This window comes from Taudactylus pleione, unplaced genomic scaffold, assembly GCF_031769625.1.
Source record: "Taudactylus pleione unplaced genomic scaffold, aTauple2 ptg001151l, whole genome shotgun sequence".
NCBI lineage: Eukaryota > Metazoa > Chordata > Amphibia > Anura > Myobatrachidae > Taudactylus > Taudactylus pleione.
Genome location: NW_028285552.1, coordinates 460,071 through 482,158, shown reverse-complemented (window position 1 = coordinate 482,158; position 22,088 = coordinate 460,071). Strand labels below are relative to the sequence as shown.

Below are 22,088 nucleotides of genomic sequence, written 5' to 3'. Positions count from 1 at the left end.
GTGTTAGGATACAAAGTGAAATGAGATAAGGTAAACAATCAGCTCCTAACGGCCATGTCACAAGCTGTGTTTGAAAAATGACAGTTGGGAGCTGATTGGCTGGCACCTTATCACTTTGTCTCCTAACACTGCTTAGTAAATAGATCCCATAGTGCGATAGCAGCATAAATACTGGGTATAGCGGCATGTGACCCTAAAACCAAGCAATCATGTCCAATGTTCAATAGTATTATCAGACATGTTGGTAAATGCAGATGAAAGATTACTGCCATCAGCCTCTGGGGGCAGCATCATCCTATCACACACACAGACCCTGCAGACAGTGGTCGTCACCCTGTCATTTGGACTTTCGTGCCAGCTCAGAGAGCTCAGATAATGTAATAGCCAATTTACAGCCAAAGCCCATTTTGCTCATAAACTTTTTATGTTTGTGAAAACCAATTTCAAAATAAAACCAAAATCGAAACCCTGTACCTGCTCATTTATTATGGCCTGTAGCAGAATATATATATAAGATATGAAGCAAGGATAGGTCATTTTCTCACGGATCTAGAATATGTCAGTAGTGCCTTGCTGAAACCCTTAGATATTTTATCTACCTATATAAAACTACACAGACACAGAGGTCAAAGTGGGGGTCAGGAGATGAGTTACTTTCCACTGGTAAAGGTAATTGCTGTAACAATGTCCCAGTAGGGACACATCAAGATCAGATACCCATGAAATTGGGCAAAGGCTAACCACAGAAGGTCTAGCCGGCTTCTCTTAAAGGACAAAAAGAAAGCAAGACGTTGCACTTGTAAAGTTCTTGAAAAATGTGCGTTACCAATTATAGGTTTGTTTTTATTTTAGTGGCAGCAAATGCTTTGGTCACAACCTGGCCAGGATTTGAGAAAATGCCCGACCCTAAGGCAGCACTTTATTCACTTCATACGTCAGTTATTATCTGAACAGTTTATTAGTTACATATTTTAATCATTCAGCAATTGGATTCATTTACACCTGTATACCAATGGGATTCAGAGGTGGGGATTAGGTGACAGGAGAGCAGCAAGTGTGGGAGGAGAGGAGTATTATGGGGGGAAATTTGATAAAGGCCGCAGTGATTAGTTCATGTGAAAAGTAGATCACTTTCACCAAGAAAAATGTTACAACAGTTGCTCAATCCATAGATTAAATGTACACACTTGTGGCTATTTATATAGGATGCAAAAGGGGCTTCCCACACCCCATATAAGTTACACTAAAACAGCTGCACTCAAAGTAAAAATTGTCTATTAATTGTCTGCAATCCCATACCCATTGTACCAGCCTGGGAATGCTGACAAAGCCTGGACACAGGAACATGTTTGCAGTGTAAGAAAGAAGAATGTTTCAAAGCAGTGGCAGATAACCGTGCTGGCCATAGAATCCCATGGGATTGACCATGGCATACAACCCCCTTCCTCTCTACACATACTAACACTATTCAGCTGGCTTAAAGTGCCACTAAACTCATATGCAACTATATAAATGTATGAAACGCTATCTGGTAACATTTTAAGCACAAAAGGAGAAATAAGGTACAATGGGGACTTTGTACAAATTATGTATTGGTCCCATTGCAGAGCCAGGGGCCACATATGATACCTCTCAAAAGTATTTGGTTACTGACTGCTAATCAATACAGTCATGGTAATCTCTTTAACAAATTGTGTTTTTGAACCAATGTGTTGTTTCCTAACAGGCAATTGGGGAGAATGGGAGAATTTAACTTGTAAGTTATTAAAAGCTGAGGTCTATGGGCCCCATTAGTATTACAAGTAAGCATTTTTCACTTTGTAACTTTGTTATATTTGTTACACCCCTTCTCCACCTAAATTCCGTGTCTGACCCGGAGTTGGAACAAAGTTCCTATCTGGATCAGACCCGGAATTTTCCCGGCGCCGAATCGGGATATTCCCGAGTCGGCGCTGCTCACACCGGAGTCGGGTCTGCTTAGACCCGGCTTTTCCGGAGTGAAAGTGGTTGCTTGGAGATGATGTCATCTCCAAGCGCCACTGAAGCTGGACCAGTCGGCCGGCTAGCAGCACACTCCAGGTCATCGTGACCCGGACTGCGCTGTTCTCACAGCAGGGTTTCACGGGCTGTGCCCGTGTTAAACCCTGCTAGTTACCTGGGTTGGATTGCCGGGTAACTCGACCCGGCGATCCAACCCTCTCCCCTTTTACACCAGGGAGCTGCCCGGGTTAACCCTTCAAAAACCCGGGTTTTAGCTCCGGTATAAAAGGGGTATTTCACTGTATATGTGCTATATGCTGCTGTGGGTAATTGCATGGCGTGATGCGTGGGCACGTTTGTAGCATGATCGACAAAGATGTAGCAGGACACATCTGTAGTTACGCCCCTGGACCGTCCACGTGTCTTTAGATATATTAGAAGATGTATCTTTGCACATACATAAGTTGATATTCACATTGATCTTGGTTTAATGGATTTTTGGTTCTGATGCATCTCTGAGCTCTATCCAAAGAAAGATGTAAACATGCAAGTGTACACGCACATCTCTACTTATGCTCAAAAGACCCATCTTTAGGTGAAAACTCTGAGGCCATAAACTGTACATCAATCAACCATAACATTAAAACTATTTGCATAATATTGTGTAGGTCCCTCTCTTGCCACCTCTGAATGTGTCCTATGGTATCTGGCACCAAGACATTAGCAGCAGATCCTTTAAGTCCTGTAAGTTGCAAGGTGGGGCCTCAGTGGCTCACGCTTATTTTGCCAGCACATCCCACAGATGCTCAATAAAATTTAGATCTGGAGAATATAGAGGCCAAGGCAGCACCTTGAACTCTTTGTCATGTTCCTTAAACCATTCCAGAACATTTTTTTGCAGTGTGGCAGGTTACATTATCCTGCTGAAGGAGGCCACTGCCATTAGGGAATACTGTTGCCACGAAGGGGAGTACTTGGTCTGTAACAATGTTTTTGTAGGTGATATGTGTCAAAGTAACATGCACATGAATGCCAGGACCCAAGGTTCCCCAGCAGGACATTGCCCAGAGCATCACACCGCCTCCCACATCTTGCCTTCTTCCCAGAGTTCATCCTGGTGCCACTTCTTAACTTGGTAAATGACGCACATGCACCCGGCCAACCACAGGATTCATCAGACCAGGCCACCTCTTTCTATTGCTCCATGGTCCAATTCTGAAGCTCACATGCCCATAGTAGGCGCTTTCGACAGGGGTCAGCATGGGCACTCTGCCAAGTCTGCGGCTGACCAGCCCTATATGCAGCAAGCTGATGCACTCTGTGTTCTGACACCTTTCTATCATAGCCAGCATTAACTTTTTCAGCTATGTGATCTACATTAGCTTTTCTGTGGGATAGGATCAGACAGGCTATCCTTCATTTCCCATGCGCATCAATGAGTCTTGGACACCATGACCCTGTTGCCCAGTTAACCAGTTGTCCTTCCTTAGACTATCTTTGATAGGTGGCATAACGAGAACACCCCACAAGACCTGCCGTTTTGGAAATGCTGTGCCCCAGTCGTCTAGCCATCATAGTTTGCCCCTGGTCAGAGTCGCTCAGATACTTACGTTTCCCCATTTTTCCTGCTTACAACACATCAATCTTACTACTGTCTAATATATCCAACCCTTTCACAGGTGCCATTGTAACATGAGATAATCAATGTTATTCACTACACCTGTTAATGCTTTTAATGTTATGGATGATCGGTGGGTGTATTCATAAGTTACACACCTCTGCATCGATAATTGCTACAATACCTGTAAAACTTTATCAAACTACCTTACTGAAAAAAGAACAAGAACACGAACACATGAGCAAACCCAATTAGCAGATAGCTCCTGCTGGAGAGGGCACGTCAGTGTATTACAGTAGGCTACACATCATTTATTTCTGCTCTATGGGGCATGTGGAAAAGTAAGCAATGCTTTTAATGCTCTTACAGTCTGGTGTGTGATCATACAAACTTCCATCAGAAACATGCAGCTAATTGAATCTACCTTTTAATTGTCAGACAGTGGAACAGTGCTTAGGGCAAATCCATCCCCCACTCCTTTAGTATATTTAATGCAAGACACTGTAGTCGAAGTCTGTTTTCTACAGTATGTAGGTATTACTGACAGTTATGAACTGTTCAGTAACAATAATGGCCATCTTTTCTTTGGGTTCTGCTGACAAACTAACATAAATTATGTTTGGCCCCTGTTCAGTGTTACAGATTCTCATTAATATAGGGGGGCACTTCTGACCTAGAGTTATAACTGCCATGCATTGTGAAGCACTGTGTAAACTAAGACTGATTCCTTTAAACAAGATATAGTATAGACCTGAGGGAGGAATGAATGGGTGTTCAGGTTTCTACTCTTCTCCTTATAAAGCCACAAAGCACTCAGTGTAAACGCAGACTGGCTGCTGAATATCAACCATAGCTTTGGACATCTACCCAGGCCAGCCACAGAACACCTGGGGGAGGGTTGTGGCGGGTCAATAAATGTACCATTGTGGATTCAGCCATTGGAGAGACTGCAGAATAAGCAACACCAATGAGACACCTACTAGCTCAACTGATGAGACTAGCACTTTATTCATACAACACTACTTGTGCTGCAATCAGACTGCATGTTATAGAATGGACTTTGTTGAACAAGGGCAGATGTTACCGATCAAATCATGTGTTTCTCTACATTAAGTATGCATATGCGCATTCTAAACTATCACCATAAACAATTCCTTTATAATGGTGCTCAACCACTCTTGAGGGGTCTGACAAAGTGGCGGCGCCAGGTTTGTATTGATAAACCTTACCTCACTCTTAGGGACCTATTTATCATTAAATATTTGTGGCTTACTGTATTCCCTGAAAAGACACGTTTTTGGGGGATTGCGAAGCAGTTAAATTTACCAAGCTCCAGAATGTGAGTTTGGCCCCCACAGCTTATACCAACCTAAGATGGTATTGTGTTGTTGTAGCGTACGGGCTACACTTTGCAAAGATTACCAGGAGAGGATTCCTCCGGCAATGGCCGCAGCACATGCATGGTCTGTAGAGCGTATGCGCATTATCCCGATAGAGGCGCGAATAGAACAATGATGCGGTCACCTCGCTCCAAGCACAACGCAGGGAAGGTGCCTCTTTCGGAGACCATCTCTGCGTGTGCTACTTAATACATTCCTGCGGTATAATTGCATACTGCAATGCGAGCATGGGCCCTAATATCATGCCCAGATTGCATTAAGTATGTGATTCTTCATACATGGGCCCCTCTATCTGGATTTACTCTACATTTATTGACCTAAAATGAACAAACAATAGTTGATGTTAATATTTTGACCAATAAATAGCGAATGTATAAGTAAAACAACAACAATTTAAAATGGTGAGGAGAGCACTGCATTAAATATTAGAGGCCAAAATTCAGTAGTGATCAAACCAAGAGAAACAAACGGCCATACATTTGGCATGTCCTGTGATTTACACCCATGTCTAATCACTAAAATACGTACAATTTTCAGACACACTTTGCATTAATTATCACATGGACTGATGAGTGATATTTGTTTTTATTACACTTTACAGCATGGACAGCGATTCTGCACATGTTGGACCAGAAAGTAAAATGATCATGGTACATATCTATTGTGTCTTAAATACTAATCTGCTAAATTAATTAAAATAGCAGCAAAGCAAGAAATACAAGAGACGTTTTACTGTAACCATATACATTATTTCTATGCTGTGACATTCCTTGGTTGGGTAGACTATACAGTGCTATCACAAATTACAGAACACCATCACTGCAGGACACACACCCTGCAAACACATGAATGTTCACATCTGATACAGTTTCCTGTTCATCGTTGCTTTGTAAACTTTGAACTGTATGTGAATTGCATTCCATTCTGCCAAGCACTTTGTAGCACCTACTTGAGAATTTACTTTGCAGTTTAAAGATACAGATTGGAAATGTTGATAAAACATTAGAAATATAGGAAATTTGCAATTTACAGTCTCAGTCATCCATACTGTATATACATTGCTATACTGCCCCTACAGCCATTGTAGCTGCTGATCCTGTGGTAGAAGTAGCCCTTCCCTTTCCCTTGCGGATTAGGCAGACAGGGAGGGTTAGATCAGGTGCAGTACCAAGGTCAGAGATTTCAGCTCAGGAGTTTCCTGTGCAAGCAGCATCCTGTGCTGGAACCAGGCCTAGCTCGCAGAGGAGGCGGAGGGGAACAGGGCCGGAAAACAAGGAAATGCTCCTATCCTGTAGAATTAAAACCCAGGGTGGAGGTGGAGGTTCTGAGGGTGGGAATGTTCCGTCTCTCTATAAGCTCCATAAATTGTACGTATGAGCTAAGCATAGTGACAGAAGGTGGTGGGAGAACAGACAGACCGTGGGGTCTATTTACTGCAGTCTCATCAACTTTTGGATTTCAGTGTCACCTTTTAGCATAGTACATAGGTTGGCGGACACTTTTACTGGTACATCTCCTTTTGGTTTCAGCTCTCTGGCCTAACACACCAAAAGGTAGGGGGAAATTTACTAAGATGGACTTCTATTAAGAAGTGATGTTACCCATATCAACCAATCAGATTCCAGGTGTTATCTTCTAGAAGGTGCTAGATAAATGAGAAGTAAAATCTAATTGGTTGCTATGGGCAACAGCACTTCTTAAATAAAACTCCCATCTTAGTAAATTTACTCCGTAATCGCTTACGTTATACACATTTGGTTAATGATATGCTGTTGTCTTTATACACTCATTGGGCGCTGGATTATTGTCTGATGATGCCCTGTATCCAATCAACCCACGTCAATACTACATCAAAGCAAACACTACGGATACCCATTCAGTTCACAAAAGCGGAGTAGGAGGAATCATTGATACTGTGGAATAAATTCAACAAAGTAATTTTTTTGTTCAGAGGGAGGTGGGTTTAAAATCACTGCATACCGGTTTCACCTTCCAAACCACCATATTTATCATCCAGCAATTTGGAGGATTAAAAAATGTTTCAAAGCAGAAGAGCTGCATTTCCAAAACGCTAGAATCGCATGTGGTTTATGGGAAACTGCTGCCATTGGTCCTGGTCTCTGAATAATCTGAGACTACTCCCGATTGGCTGCCTGTCTAATATCTATGCAGGTTTGCTCCTGGAGATCAAATTAAACAGTTCCTTTTGCTTCCAATGCACTACACCAAATCATCATAATAAGATGGAAAGTACAGCATATCCATTACACTACAGAAAACATGGGGTGTGTTAATATAATAACAGTGCAAACTTACAAAAGTGCCTCCAAATACATTTCTTTAACTACTATTATTTATCTATAGGGTGTACTCAGGGGCACCACGTTTTTAGTTTGGGCGGTGGGGGGGATGCAATTTAATTTTGGCACCCATAAATCTCTGAATGTCACTCCCTTAGGGGTATCTGGAGTAACCTGCCAAACCACCTACCTGATTCCACCACCTACCTGAATGTCGCTCCCTTAGGGGTATCTGGAGTAACCTGCCAAACCAACTACCAGAGGGCCTGATTCAGAGCCACTCGCAAGCGGGTCGATGGTGGCCCAGTGCGCACGCGAGCCCCGCAGCGAGTGACACCTTCACTCGCTCCGGAGCTCGCAGCAAAACAGGGCGGCTGTCAATGTTGATCGACAGCTCGCCCCATTTTGTAGGCGAGTCGGGGGTGGGGGGCTGAACAAACGGAGTCGTTCCCGAAGGAACGCCTGCCGTTTGTGGGCGTCCCTACTGACATCTCTCGTGACCCGGTGCGTCCGGCATCTATTCTCCCTGTCTGCAGCACTTGGGGGCTGCCCGGCGTGTCCGTAAGTGCCGGGCATGCCCCCAAGAATGACGATAAGGGGACGTGTCTTATAGACACGCCCCCTTTTTGATGGCCACGCCCCCTTTTCGGGCGCACTGCCTGCCGCCGGAGCTGGAGTGAACACATGGGAATTATTATCAGATACCACTACATACACTATGCTGGACTGGTTGCACCAGAAGAGGAACACATGCTGCATCCTCAGTGGCTGTGGGGACAGGTCTGGTGGATGACCAGGGGAGAGATGCAGGAAGCGGAGAAATGCGGTCAAACCCCGAAAATGCGGGTTTGACCACATTTCTCATATGCACTAAGCCCCGGAGTGCAATGCACTTAGTTGCGGTGGGTAACGCCATCTTTCTCACGCTGTTACCCATAGAAGCCTGTGGGCTTCTTTCCGCAAAGTACTTTGAGAGGGATCCAATTGGATCCCTTCCAGCACCCCCCTCGGCATTTGCGTCCTTCTGTGCATGTGCAGAATCACGCCGGAGGGGCTTCTGGGTCTTAGACCAAGATGTCCCTCCATCGCAAAGGGCCACTCTTACCATCAGAGCGGTCCTTTGCGGGGATCTTCATGCATATTGGCGCTACCAACGCCAGCATGTGATGACTGGCAAAATGCATCACATAGTGAGTGCAATGTGTCATGCATCTTCCCCAGGATGATATAGTCTGTGGGGCAGATACGGTGGGTGACGGGTTGAGAGAGTCTGTGGAGACAGGTGTAGTGGTTGGCAGGGTCTTTCTGTAGGGTCAGGTGCAGATGGCGTCTAGGAGAGATAGTTTTTGGGAAACCACTCTTGTGATGTAATGAGAATGAGAAAAGGGCTGATTCTTGTGTTGGACACAAGGGTCACTGTATAGGTGGAGAAGCTGTCGGAAGGTGTAACCACAGGAGGAGGAGAAGCCGTCAGGGAAGGTGTGATCACAGGAAGAGAAGCCGTCAGGGATAATGTAACCACAGGAAGAAAGGAAGCCGGCAGAGAAGGTGTAACCACAGGAAGAGGAGAAGCTGTCAGGAATGGTGTAACCACAGGAAGAAGAGAAGCTGTCAGTGAAGGTGTAACCACAGGCGGAGGAGAAGCTGTCAGGGAAGGTGTAACCACAGGCGGAGGAGAAGCTGTCAGGGAAGGTGTAACCACAGGAGGAGTAGAAGCAGTCAGGGAAGGTGTAACCACAGGAGGAGTAGAAGCAGTCAGGGAAGGTGTAACCACAGGCGGAGGAGAAGCTGTCAGGGAAGGTGTAACCACAGGAGGAGGAGAAGCTGTCAGGGAAGGTGTAACCACAGGAGGAGGAGAAGCTGTCAGGGAAGGTGTAACCACAGGAGTAGGAGAAGCTTGCAGGGAAGGTGTAACCACAGAAGGAGAAGCTGTTGGGGAAGGTGACCGTGTACCCAATGTAAGAGCTGTCCAGGATGGTGTAAAAGGAGTCACTACAGAGCACTGAGTGGGCAGGTGACATGCGGCTGCATGACCTATAGCATCACGCTGCCTCCTCGCCGTAGGTTACAGCCTGGGCCATGTCTGAACTGCCCTGAAGAGCCTAGCACTGCCCGGCCCAAAGTTAGCAGAACTCGCGGGGTGGCTGTTGCTGCGATTGCTGCTAGGCCCACCAGTCTTCTTGATCAGTTTATGGGACCTATTAATCAAACGATAAATGGCCCAGTAACCATGCGGAAACGCTAGTTTACGCATATTTAAGTTACCGGGCCAATCATCATGAGAGGTCCGATAGGACCCCTGTGGTATTCAGCAAACTCCGAAAACTTAACGTTTTCGGAGTTTGCTTCCAAGAATAAGCGCCATCTTCAGACGACACTTGTTCTCGGATCCCCGCTCCTCCTATGGGTAGGAGTTCTGGGATGCGAAGAGGGATCCGAGCAGATCCTCCACCGCCTCCTCACCAGCTCCCCGGCAGCTTTGTGCATGTGTGACCCAAGGTCACGCATGCGTAGCCGGGACGACGGGGGAGCAGGTAAGTAACGCAGCTACAGAAATAGCTGCAATACTAACCACGGGGAAAACTGCTTTTCAGAGCAGTTGTCCCCTCACTGGAGCAATGATGAATTGCTCCGTTGTCACTTTTCACTTGCAGCAAGTTGAAAACTTCATCATTGGAGGCCATACAGCCTTCGATGTTAAATAGGCCCCTATGACCCCAGCAGCGACCGCACTCCTGTTTGGCTGCTCCTCTGTAAAAAGCCTAGAGCTGGCCCTTTTTGTGAGACCGCAGCTAATAAATCTGATGATGGGTATCCTGAGCAGGTTAGAAAAAGATTTAAAAAAATTGGAAGGTGATTTCCAGCAAGTTGGATTTATTAAGGCCACTTTCCAGAAATTTTTCTTTAATGAATCCAGCAAATCGTAACCCACCCAAAAACACCTCAAACTGCTGCGAATTTGCCAAATCGGCGCTAGACAAGTTTACCCTTTTCTAGGTTTCACCTGTAGGAATTCACATGATTCTACTTAACAGCACTTTCTTCGGGCCGTTCTCACAACCATGGCATGGAATGAATACTTTTATCCCTAGAAAACGTGGGATAAAATTATGAAGCGGTGACTTGAAGGTGAAAATGTAAAGTGACACTAGAATTCAGAGTTAATGCTTTACATTAAGGGGGAATACAATTAGCCTCAATAATTTATCCTGGATGAAAGAAGGTGGTAGCCTTGGGCTTTAACGCCCCTGGCTATTCAATTACAGCCATTTCCTTCTCACCTGATAAATGACCTGTTATCGGGTGTTAACAAATGGTATACTGAAAAAGTTCCCGGACCTATATGTAGACCCAGGGCTAAATGTAATAGCCGGCGTCGCTGCGGGAATACATACGATTATGCCCGTATTTTTAAAGCAGCAAGCATGTTACAGGCTAAACTAAGCTGGTACACAGGCTATTACATTTAGCCCCCACTGTTTGTACCCAATAACTGGCTAATTATCGTATATACATTTTCGGGTCTGCACTGCACGTGGGCTGACTTCGGGGCTAATTGGATAGCCCGGGGGAATCAATTAGCCCACGGTAGATAATCACAGCTAATTGAATGCTCTCCTTAATGTTAGTGCTGCTTTAAATCTTCCGCTCCAACCTGCTTTTGTAATCCACCGCTTCAAAAATATAGCCCTGCGTCTATTATATAAAATGTAGTGAATTATTTTAGTCTTCAGTATCTAAACAGCCTCGTGAAACATGCAGACCCATGTACTGCTATCATATAGAGGAATAAATGGAGACTAAATTATTTTATAATCACAATGCCGCAAGCCTTATAAGTATTCTTTCTGACATAGACATAAACACAAAACATTGTCATCTGCCTCGGTGTTGCTGGTCCTTCTAGATGTCAGCAAGCCACAAAGCATCATACTTGTTATATTCATTACTGTGTTACTATGGGGCTTCCAACAATGATCCTTTGTGTCACACAAAACTGAGATCAGCATCACATCAACAGCAGCCTTGATCAGATAACTCAGCAAATGAACATTTTTAAAGAGACAGTGACTATCTTGCCAGAATCGCATTGGCTACTTCAAATATCGTGCCATTACATTTGGCCCAGTATTTCTCCAACGATATGTACTATTCACTGTGACATTTCGGTGTTGATGTTCAAAATTAACAAAATCACTTTGTAAAGGTGACAAGGTACATCAGGTCATTTTTGTTCTACAATAAGGTTCCATGTAATGGTTATAACAACATTTCCAGTGCAAGCATACTTTATATATACATTTTAATTGTGCTGGAAAGCATGTTATATTGTGCCTTATGTAGAATGCAGACAAACTGAAATGAATGGACCCTAGCTGTCATACCTTTTATGTGATGACACATCGCTCTCCACCAAAACACATCATTTTAAGCATTCCATAAAACACCACCAGATGGTCGGCCCTGAGACATCCTAACCGTCTGTGGTTGGAAGTGCACCATAGTAACATAATGAAGAATTTACACTCTTATGAGATCTTCTCTCTTTATTTTAAGTATAAAAGCACTGCAAGCACAGACACTAATGCCTGTGTTCCTTAGCTTATACGATGGATAAAGGCCACCCACAGCTGGCAATAGAATGTTATAGGTGGTCTATTGCTACATGTCAGAGCTGGATAGTGGAAGAGACAAGTGTTTGTATTAAACCTCATGGATTTAAACAAGTGAATATGTCACATTACTTGTGAACATGTACAGTCTGTCTAGTATTGTTGTACTTTACATTATTTCCCCTGCAGAAAAAATATTTATTATTTCTGGGAGAAAATTTTGTACCCAGTAACTGGATTTACTTAACTCTAAACCGGCATCATTGTCAACCTCCTCCTACATCTGTGGACCACAAATAACCTACATCACCTGGGTGTAGTATAAGAGATAGACAGTAATTAGATAGACAACCAGGGGTAGACACCAGGGGCCAAATCTAGTAGGGTGAGAGTTTAGAAAATGTGAGAGAAAACGGTCACATATTTAAACTCTCATCCAGGTGTTTCCTGTATTGAAAATACAACTCCATCATTGTATTAGTGTGATGGTTTTACTGCCCAACTCTCACATTTACTAAACTCTCACCCTACTAATTACATTTGGCCCAAAATGTCAGACAGACAATAAGTTGACAGGGACAAAAGGTCGACACACAAAAGGTCAGCATGTAGAAGGTCGACAGGTAGAAATGGTCAACATGGTCAAAAAGTCAACAAAAAATAGTCGACATTTATTTTTTCTAGCCCTAACCCTCCCCCTGGTGCCTAACCCTAACCGTCGGGGTAGGTGCCTGACGCTAACCGTCTCTTATAGTGCCTAACCCTAACCCACCAGTAAGTGCCTAACCCTAACCCCCCGCCGCCCCCCCCAAAAATAATGTGTCGGCCATTTTTTTGTGTCGACCTTTTGATCATGTTGACCGTTTGTCTGTCTAATGCTGCATAAACACGGGATGATTTTCCTGAACGATACCGATATCGTTCAACTTTAAATCATTAATCTTTATAAAGTGAACGATTTACAAATGACCAAGGACGCGCGTTGCTGCATGAACGATAGCTTTCATTGTCCATGCATGCAGGCCAACTTGGACGATATCGTCAACTTTGCCTGTGCAGAGATGTGGTAGGATGACTCACTGAAAGATATCTTTCAAGTTGTTGGTGGTACCGTGTGTATGCAGCTTAACATCTGGTGTCTATCTAGACAATGTCTATCTAATTACTGTCTATCTACAGTCCAGAACCCACATCACATATACAAACTTCCTATTGACTAATGTCCGTCAACAACATTTCTACACCTGGTGAATAGAGGAAAAAAGTATCTACAATAAAGACAGACATATTGGCGCACAAAAAGTCAGATTTATTTAATTATCTATAAAAAGAAGGGATAAAGTATGGTAGCAGAGAAAGAACACACGCAATAGAGCCATCTTGGCCAAATAATCCAATAAAAAGGTGTAGATGGGGGCATACTGTCAGTCCATCACCAGCAACTGAAGGTGTAGATGGTGGCATACTGCCAGTCCATCACCAGCAACTGAAGGTGTAGATGAGGGCCAACTGCCAACTCAACAACTCAAGGTATCCAAACTCCCCTGCCAATGACACACATTAAAAGGTCCATCGGGACCAGTTGTGTCACTGACCCCAGTAGGTTAGAATCAGTCTAGATTTATCTATTGGTGAGGTGAGCACCTCAAGACCGACAGCAAGACAGCCACTGTTACCATTCTTTCCCGCAAAACAAAGCCAACAATCATAATAAGAGGGTGGGAGGGAGAGAGGTACCATCCAAAGAGGCAAGAGACCTCCCAACCAGGAAATCACTATTATAAGCCACCAACCCAAAACTGTTATATGTAATAGGACTAAACAAATCAGACCTTAAAAAGGGGAAACCCATTAAACTTGTAACCATTGGTCCAAAATGCATCCTGACACAGCCTAATAGTTTAATTTCCAACAGGCATGCCCTCTATCGTCCAATGCCACTTCCCCATCCCCATAATTACAGTTATTAGCCTGGGCTTCATCACAACTTCTGATGCAGGTTAAATAATACCATAACGAATAGTAGAATATCCTATGAAAGAGGGCTAAGGTGAAATGTCTACTTTGGCATGTGTGGGAGGCAGTATTACATACAGTCCATCACTATGCTAGCAGCATTTAATTTAAAGCCATTTTAGATGATGTATAGATTAGCATACATACTGTATAAACTGTACAATCAGAATAATGGAATGGGTATGAACTAGTCCCGGCGGCTGAATACATATCCTGACGCCGGAAGCACGAAAGAGGAAGATGCCGACAGGGGTGGTAAGTATGCTAACCCTTCCCCTCTCCCCCCTCTATCCTTCCCTTAGTGGTGCCTAACCCTAACCCCCCTTCCCGCACTCTAAACCCTAACCCTCCCCGAGTGTTGCCTAACCCTAATCTCCTCCTGGGGCCCCTAAAATGAACCCTCCCCTGCGGCTAACAGTTTACAGGGCCCCGCTTACCTTTGTTTGGGATGCCGGCTATCGGGATTTCGTAGTCCAGTGAAAGATAAGAGTTGAAATCCCAATGCCTATCTTTAGTCCTGGGTCAGGATTCTGACAGCCGGTATCCCGGGCGCCGGTAAATTAACTACATCCCAGGTCTTACCAGCAAGGTTATTATTGCTGCTAGCAAAAAATATGGTAGTTGCGCAATCAGCTTAATGACATACTACAGGTGCTTGTAAAGGGTGGGGTTTACACTGAATTACAAAAAAAAAAAAAAAAGGGATTTGCCCTCCAGCACACTGCAGCTAAATCAAAAATACTTGAATCCTACATAATAATAGAAATTCAGAGGTACCGGTTACATACATTTGCAAATATATGAATAAGCGCTGGGCCAACATCAAGGCTCCTCTATACCAGCGTCCCTAACATTAAGGGGTTCACGTCCGAGAAGCAAGGCCTTGCCCAGCGCTTATTCATATATTTGCAAATGTATGTAACCAATACCTCTGAATTTCTATTATTATGTAGGATTCAAGTATTTTTGATTTAGCTGCAGTGTGCTGGAGAGCAAATTCTTTTTTTTTTTTTTTTGTAGTTCAGTATTATTGCTGCTACAAAGTTACCTTTGATTGATATCTGTAGGGAATCACAAGGCCTGCTCCAGACAAAAGAAGTCAATTTACCAATGTTTTTAAGTATGTCAGCAAATGTAACCACTGTTTTAGAATCAAAGGAGCTGACACATGCTGTGACGCTACAGTCACTTCCCTCTATAGGTCATTCAAAAACTCTGATAAAGACTACCCAAGGTTTACCTCTTGAAATCTTTACGAACACACACTCCCCTCTTCCCTCAGGTGCTTTTCCTTCCCTCAGTTATACTGTACCATCATCTCCTCCCCACTGCCTACAACAGCACCTAGCCCTTGGGTTCTGCTGCCCTGCTGCATATATTGGGTATTATGGTTATGCATACTTGCCAACTCTGAAGAGTCTAGCTATCTCCCTCATTGCACCTTACCCCCATTATATAGCTGTTATATACATGTGGAAAGAAAGAAATCAAATATATACATTGGTTATAAGGCACTATGGGAGGAGATGTATTATAGCTGCACCTAACGTGCCGCTATAACGCTTCCTGCTTCGCCTCTTGCGAACTAGGAAGCACTAACAATGAGATGTATTAACATCTCATTGGCCGGAGTGGTGAAGTGATAACTCCCTCCTCCGGCACTCCCTCCTAGAGCTCATAGCGCATCAGCCTAGTGCTGCGCTGTGTCTCACTCCCGGCCGGCTCCACTGAGCATGCATGGGATCTTGCAAAGCATCGTGAGATCCCGCGTGCAGCCCTGGAGCCGGCAGCCGCCGCAGCAGGGACATCGCTGTTCCTGCTGTTGGGATAGGGCATAGCCAAGCTGTAGCTGTTGATGGCTATAGCTGCAGCTGGAGGAACGGTCAGGTGAACTGACTGTTCATACATAGCCCTGCCCACAAGATAGCAGCGCCTATAATGACAGGGGTGCTTAGCGCCCCTGTCTCAGATCCCCAATTATACATGGGTCAGCATACCAAACAACAAGTGATCGTCCATGACCAGCGGGCCCAACACATAGCTACATCTCCATCTTAGGCATACTTGCCGACATTCAGTTCCCTCCTTCCGGGAGGGAGCTGAATGTCTGCTTACAGCAGGGGGGCGTGGCCAGGCAATGATGTGGGGCAGGGCCAGGGGCGTGACCGCTCAATCGCATCATCGTGACCCTGCCCCCTCTTTACAATGGCGAAAATAACAGCATTGTGAAGCAGGGGCCACTATAACGCAACTCAATGCGAATCCCACCACCGCCCCTCTCTCCGATGCGGGGGTTTCTAGTTTACTCTGGGGGAGGGTCAGCGGCCGCCGGGAGGTTCAACTTTCCGGAGGGGGGGCCGGGAGTGACATCCGATATACTGGAGGCTCCCGGCCAAATCAAGAGGGTAGGCAAGCCTGGTCTTAGGGGCATATGTGAACTGGCATTTCTGTGTGGTATAATTTGAACTGGGATCACTACAGTGTGTGTAACACATTTGTGGTGCTGGGAATATTTACACATTACACTTTTAAATAACATCACCAGCATATCGTATTGACAATTTTATTGGCAGAACCCCCACAATTTAGTTACCCTGGGGTCCCCGCAAACCTTAATCCAGTCCTGTCTGGTCCCATCACCTGTTGTTACCACTAAGTGCAGGTAATGCCACAGACACTGTTAGGCTGGGTACACATTAGACGATGAGCAAACAACGCGACGATCATCCCGATTTCCCTACATCCTCATTACAAACAATATAGTGCGTACACACTGTGCAATCCTCCACATGGCCGAACGACAAATCTTGCATTGTTTGGTCGTTATATTGTTAAGCTATAAAGTTAACATAACGCCCAGTTGTCCATACACACTACACAATTTGCACAAAATCGCTAAAGATATCTTCTCATCTGCCGTGTATGTACAGCTGATCAGAGGATGCGGTGACTGACGCATGGGCGTGCACAATAGTGTGTACACATGAAGCGATTTGTCGTTCCAATTCAGCTCAAAATAACAAATCGTCCAATTTATCTTCTAGTGTGTATCCTGCCTTATAATACATTCCCTATGGAAACATTAATACTGACCAACAGCACAGTACAAACCCTCTCATTTGTCACACGTCTATTTTGAAGATATTCATAATTATGTTTTCTACAGGTTACACAGGTTAATATTAAAGTCAAGTATTTAGCATAGACCAAGGTCAGGACTTAAGTGGCCAATGTCCCATTACACAGCTAGGCAAGGAACTGGATAATTACATACACAAGCTCCACATCTCTGTCGGCTTTACGTGTGTTTAGTACTAGCATGCAGTGCTAACTGCTAAACTAACGTTTGCTCATCTATGCATTGTGGAACTACAGGTCCCAGCACACCCTGCAACTGAAGCCAGGAAAGGCTAATTTCTGAGACCTGCAGTTTACACTGCAGCTGGACAGCAACATGTTGCCTAAACTGTCTGTCCAATCCAATTACACTGACCTTTAATCCGCTCCATGCCCCGCTCAGTGCAGCATTCCCAGGTGAGTTCTCGGTGACTGGATGGTCCCAGTGCTGTGTGGTCCCTCTGCCAGCTATAGCCCAGCAGTACGGGATTGTCCTGTCCCCGGTGTCTCTGAGCAGTGTCAGTAGTACAGTAGTATATCTCCTCCTATATCAGCTGCTTATCTGATGATCAGTCTGTCTGCGCAGAGATCCTCCTCCAGGTTCTGCATCTAAACATTTTCCCCTAGTTCCTAATTGCTTCCCTGTGAGTCTGTGAGCAGTGCTATACACCAGGGACCTCTGGAGGAGGTAAGAGGTTGCTGGGCTTAAGCGCCTGGTCCCCTCAGTATACTGTCATCTGCCCCTCTCCCTCCTTCACAAGCAGCAAAAAGTTTGAACCAACTTCTAAGGTTTTCCCTGAGTGCTGTAGTGTGCCTCCTCCTCCGCTGTACATCAGAGGACACAGGGTCTTAGTGCTTCCCCACCCCCTGCACTCACAGCCCCCCCACACATTGCTGACAAGCTTTCCCAGGGAGGGTCTAGGATTGGGGAGTGCCCTGCCTCACCCTTCTGTCAGGGAAACCATTCCACTCCAAGAACCTCTCACATTCTCTTCCTTTGGCAGCATGGAATATGCTTTCCAAAAATACATCCCTTAGCTGTGAGTGTGCAAGAGACAGGTGTGTTGCTTTCAGCAGATGGGTAATAATGAACAAGTTGCTACATATCATGAAGGTCGCTTAATCCTCCATATAAGAAATGCCCTGAGTAACCCTCCATGCAGCTACCTTGCTGCTCTGTTACTCAGTCATCACAAATTCAACTTCCTCACATTTGCTGAGTGTACTCGTGTATAGCACATTGGCTGAGTGTTCCCGCGTATAGCACATTGGCTGAGTGTGCCCGCGTATAGCACATTTGCTGAGTGTGCCCGCGTATAGCACATTGGCTGAGTGTGCCCGTGTATAGCACATTTGCTGAGTGTGCCCGTGTATAGCACATTTGCTGAGTGTGCCCGTGTGTAGCACATTTGCTGAGTGTGCCCGTGTGTAGCACATTTGCTGAGTGTGCCCGTGTATAGCACATTTGCTGAGTGTACCCGTGTGTAGCACATTTGCTGAGTGTGCCCGTGTATAGCACATTTGCTGAGTGTGCCCGTGTATAGCACATTTGCTGAGTGTACCCGTGTATAGCACATTTGCTGAGTGTTCCCGTGTATAGCACATTGGCTGAGTGTACCTGTGTATAGCACATTTGCTGAGTGTACCCGTGTATAGCAATGCATTAGCTGTGTGTTTAGTTGGAACCATTTGGCAAGTCAGCTGTTAATCACTATCACTAAGGTGAGTGAGAGTGTGTGTCTATCTATCCAGCACTCATTTCCATGTTTATCACTGTCACTTTCAGTCTCACACTCCAGCTGGTGTCAAAGGTATTATTTTTTTTCCTATTATTTCATCATAAAGGTTATTTGTTTATTGATCAGTCATCTCTGAAATGTGTATTTGTTAATTACTAACCAGTGCAAATGTCCATACATGAGATCCAATTAACAAAACTAAATCCAAGCCAACCACTTTGTTTAGTAAACAATATATTAAATGTGTGTCAAAGATGTTTTGTTTGATCGACCAACAAACGATATATCGGTAGCGGATTGACACACCCGATATGTCTATGAATTGACGTAGTTCACAGACGCCCAATGCTGATATATTGGTGAATCTGACTTTGTGTACAGGCGATCCGCCAACCTCCCGGTCACTGGCTGCAGGAACCGCAGACACTGATCTGACAACTGGACGCTCACATTTAAATGCCCACCCAGTTGTGAGTCTGGGCAGACATATCAATCGGCCGATTGGTAAATGTATACAGCTTACCAAATCATCCGTACAGTCTGCGCGACGACTGCAAAGCTTATTTCTTAATGCCAAATAAAACAAGAATACTACCATTTCTGTGATGTCTAATCCAAAACTCCAACTTTACTTGCGAATGTCAGGCAGTGATTTATCTTTGTCTATAGTTTGTCCTTGGGGTGACCCTGATCTATTAAAAAAGGTAATAGAGGAGCTCCCACTAGTATTATAGGTGTATTATAAATATGCGGAGGACTAAAGTGTCCTGTATGCAACCTATAACTATGTTTTACTGAATGCAGAAAATGAAAATATATAGAATAAAAGTTATTTTATGATTATTATATTTTACTTAGTGCCAATGTATTCGGAAAGGGCTGCACATAAGAGGTTAAACTTCTAAAATCAAATAAACATCGTTCAAAGTACAGCAATGTTCCATTAGACAAATAGATCGGGCGCTCTCATTACCATTCTAGTAGATGGGACAGGAGAGCTTAAGTAGGTTAGTTCTGTACGCGCATGTTAATGCTGAAGGATGTGGTATAGGATTCATGTAAATCAGTGAGAATGTAAATTGTGGGAGTGGGAATGTGTCATGTGATCTCACTATGCAGTGCTGACTCGGGTCCTGTTTAATAATGCAAATGCTGTACACCCCCAGACTTAGGAATCCATATGTATTCATTCTATACGTTTGTTTTTTCGAACTAAGCTGAAGCTGATTCCTTATTCAGAATAAAGGCCGGCATCTTATACAGACATTTTTTTTCTCATGAGTCAATAACTGTTGTATTTCAAGGTTACAAAGACTTTGGGCCACTGATTCTACTGAGCACATATGTGCACTAGAGGGTTGTTCTGCATAAGATACAGCTGAATGCAGTCTGGCCAAAGTGGCAATGGGTATGTAAGTGATAAAATTAGGGGTGAGCGGGTTCGGATTTCTGAAATCCGAGCCCCCCCGATCCGAGGCAGATCCGAGTCAGGCTCGACTTTTCCCGCCTGACTCGGATCTGAAATCGAGACAAAACGTCATCATCCCGCCTTCCGGGTCTTGCGGGTTTTGGATCCTATATAAGGTACCCGCGTCGGCGCCATTTTCTCACTCGGCTGTGGACAGTGAAGAGGGAGGGTGGGAGTTAGGGCTGGCTGGGCTGTGTAGTGTAGTGCAGAGTAGTGCTGTGCTGTGCTGTGCTGCTGTTGTCCACTACTTCAAAGTCCATAGGGGCTGGCTGTGTTGTGCTGTGCTGCTGTTGTTAATAGGGGCTGTGTCCACTACTTCAAAGTCCATAATGGCTGGCTGGACTGTGTTGTGCAGTCAGTTCTCCACAGGGGCTGTGTCCACTCCAAAGTCCTGTGCAGTGTCCCAGTCCTAAAGGGGTGCTGTAGTGTTGTCCAGGGGGTGCTCTGTCCATCAGGGGTGCTCCCCCCAAGTGCTAAAAAAATAATATTTTTTGTGTGTTTGTGAATTGTGTGCGCAGTAGCCGCATGTGCATCAGCAAAGTAGTGCCAAGCGTGCGCCTGTGTCATAAGTAAAGGGCCGGCTGGCTTGACCGTTAAAGGGTGCTGTAACCCCCAAAGTACACTCCAGTCCAAACCCCCAAAAAAAATATTTTCTGTGTTTGTGAATTGTGTGCGCAGTAGCCGCACGTGCATCAACAAAGTAGTGCCAAGCGTGCGCCTGTGTCATAAGTAAAGGGCCGGCTGGCTTGACCGTTAAAGGGTGCTGTAACCCCCAAAGTACACTCCAAACCAAATAAAAAAATATTTTCTGTGTTTGTGAATTGTGTGCGCAGTAGCCGCACGTGCATCAACAAAGTAGTGCCAAGCGTGCGCCTGTGTCATAAGTAAAGGGCCGGCTGGCTTGACCGTTAAAGGGTGCTGTAACCCCCAAAGTACACTCCAAACCAAATAAAAAAATATTTTCTGTGTTTGTGAATTGTGTGCGCAGTAGCCGCACGTGCATCAACAAAGTAGTGCCAAGCGTGCGCCTGTGTCATAAGTAAAGGGCCGGCTGGCTTGACCGTTAAAGGGTGCTGTAACCCCCAAAGAACACTCCAGTCCAAACCAAAAAAATATATATTTTCTGTGTTTGTGAATTGTGTGCGCAGTAGCTGCACGTGCATCAACAAAGTAGTGCCAAGCGTGCGCCTGTGTCATAAGTAAAGGGCCGGCTGGCTTGACCGTTAAAGGGTGCTGTAACCCCCAAAGTACACTCCAAACCAAATAACAAAATATTTTTTCTGTGTTTGTTAATTGTGTGCGCAGTAGCCGCACGTGCATCAACAAAGTAGTGCCAAGCGTGCGCCTGTGTCATAAGTAAAGGGCCGGCTGGCTTGACCGTTAAAGGGTGCTGTAATCCCCAAAGTACACTCCAAACCAGAAAAAAAAATATTTTCTGTGTTTGTGAATTGTGTGCGCAGTAGCCGCACGTGCATCAACAAAGGAGCAGCGCCAAGCGTGCGCCTGTGTCCCATAAGTAAAGAGCCGGCTGGCTCATTTCTTAAAGGGTGGTGTAACCCACAAAGTGCACTACTCTCCAGCAAAAATAAAAAAATATTTTCTGTGTTTAGCCGCACGTATATATCAAATCGATATAACATAAATGGAGGACCAAACTTTCTCCGATAAAAATAAAATAGAGAAAGATCAAGAACCACTTCCTCCTAGTGCTGAAGCTGCTGCCACTAGTCATGACATGATAACATGCCATCAATGTCGTCTGCCAAGGCCGATGCCCAATGTCATAGTAGAGGGCACATACAATCCCAAATGACAAAGTTCAGGAAAATGACCTTGA

At 44.8% G+C, this 22,088-nt stretch overlaps 1 protein-coding gene across 2 annotated transcripts in view; it reads right to left on the bottom strand.

Moving 5' to 3' along the window:
* Positions 1-22,088, bottom strand: part of AFAP1L1 (actin filament associated protein 1 like 1) — a 112,617-nt gene that overhangs the window by 75,560 nt on the left and 14,969 nt on the right. Inside the window, exon 1 of one of the 2 annotated variants that reach the window (XM_088462120.1) lies at positions 17,421-17,880. The exons of the other annotated variant lie outside the window; for it this stretch is intronic. Coding sequence (XP_088318246.1) covers positions 17,421-17,436 — 16 coding nt within the window. The 5' untranslated portion in view covers positions 17,437-17,880. Of the gene's footprint in view, positions 1-17,420; positions 17,881-22,088 lie in introns of those variants that run through there. 2 annotated transcript variants of the gene reach the window in all.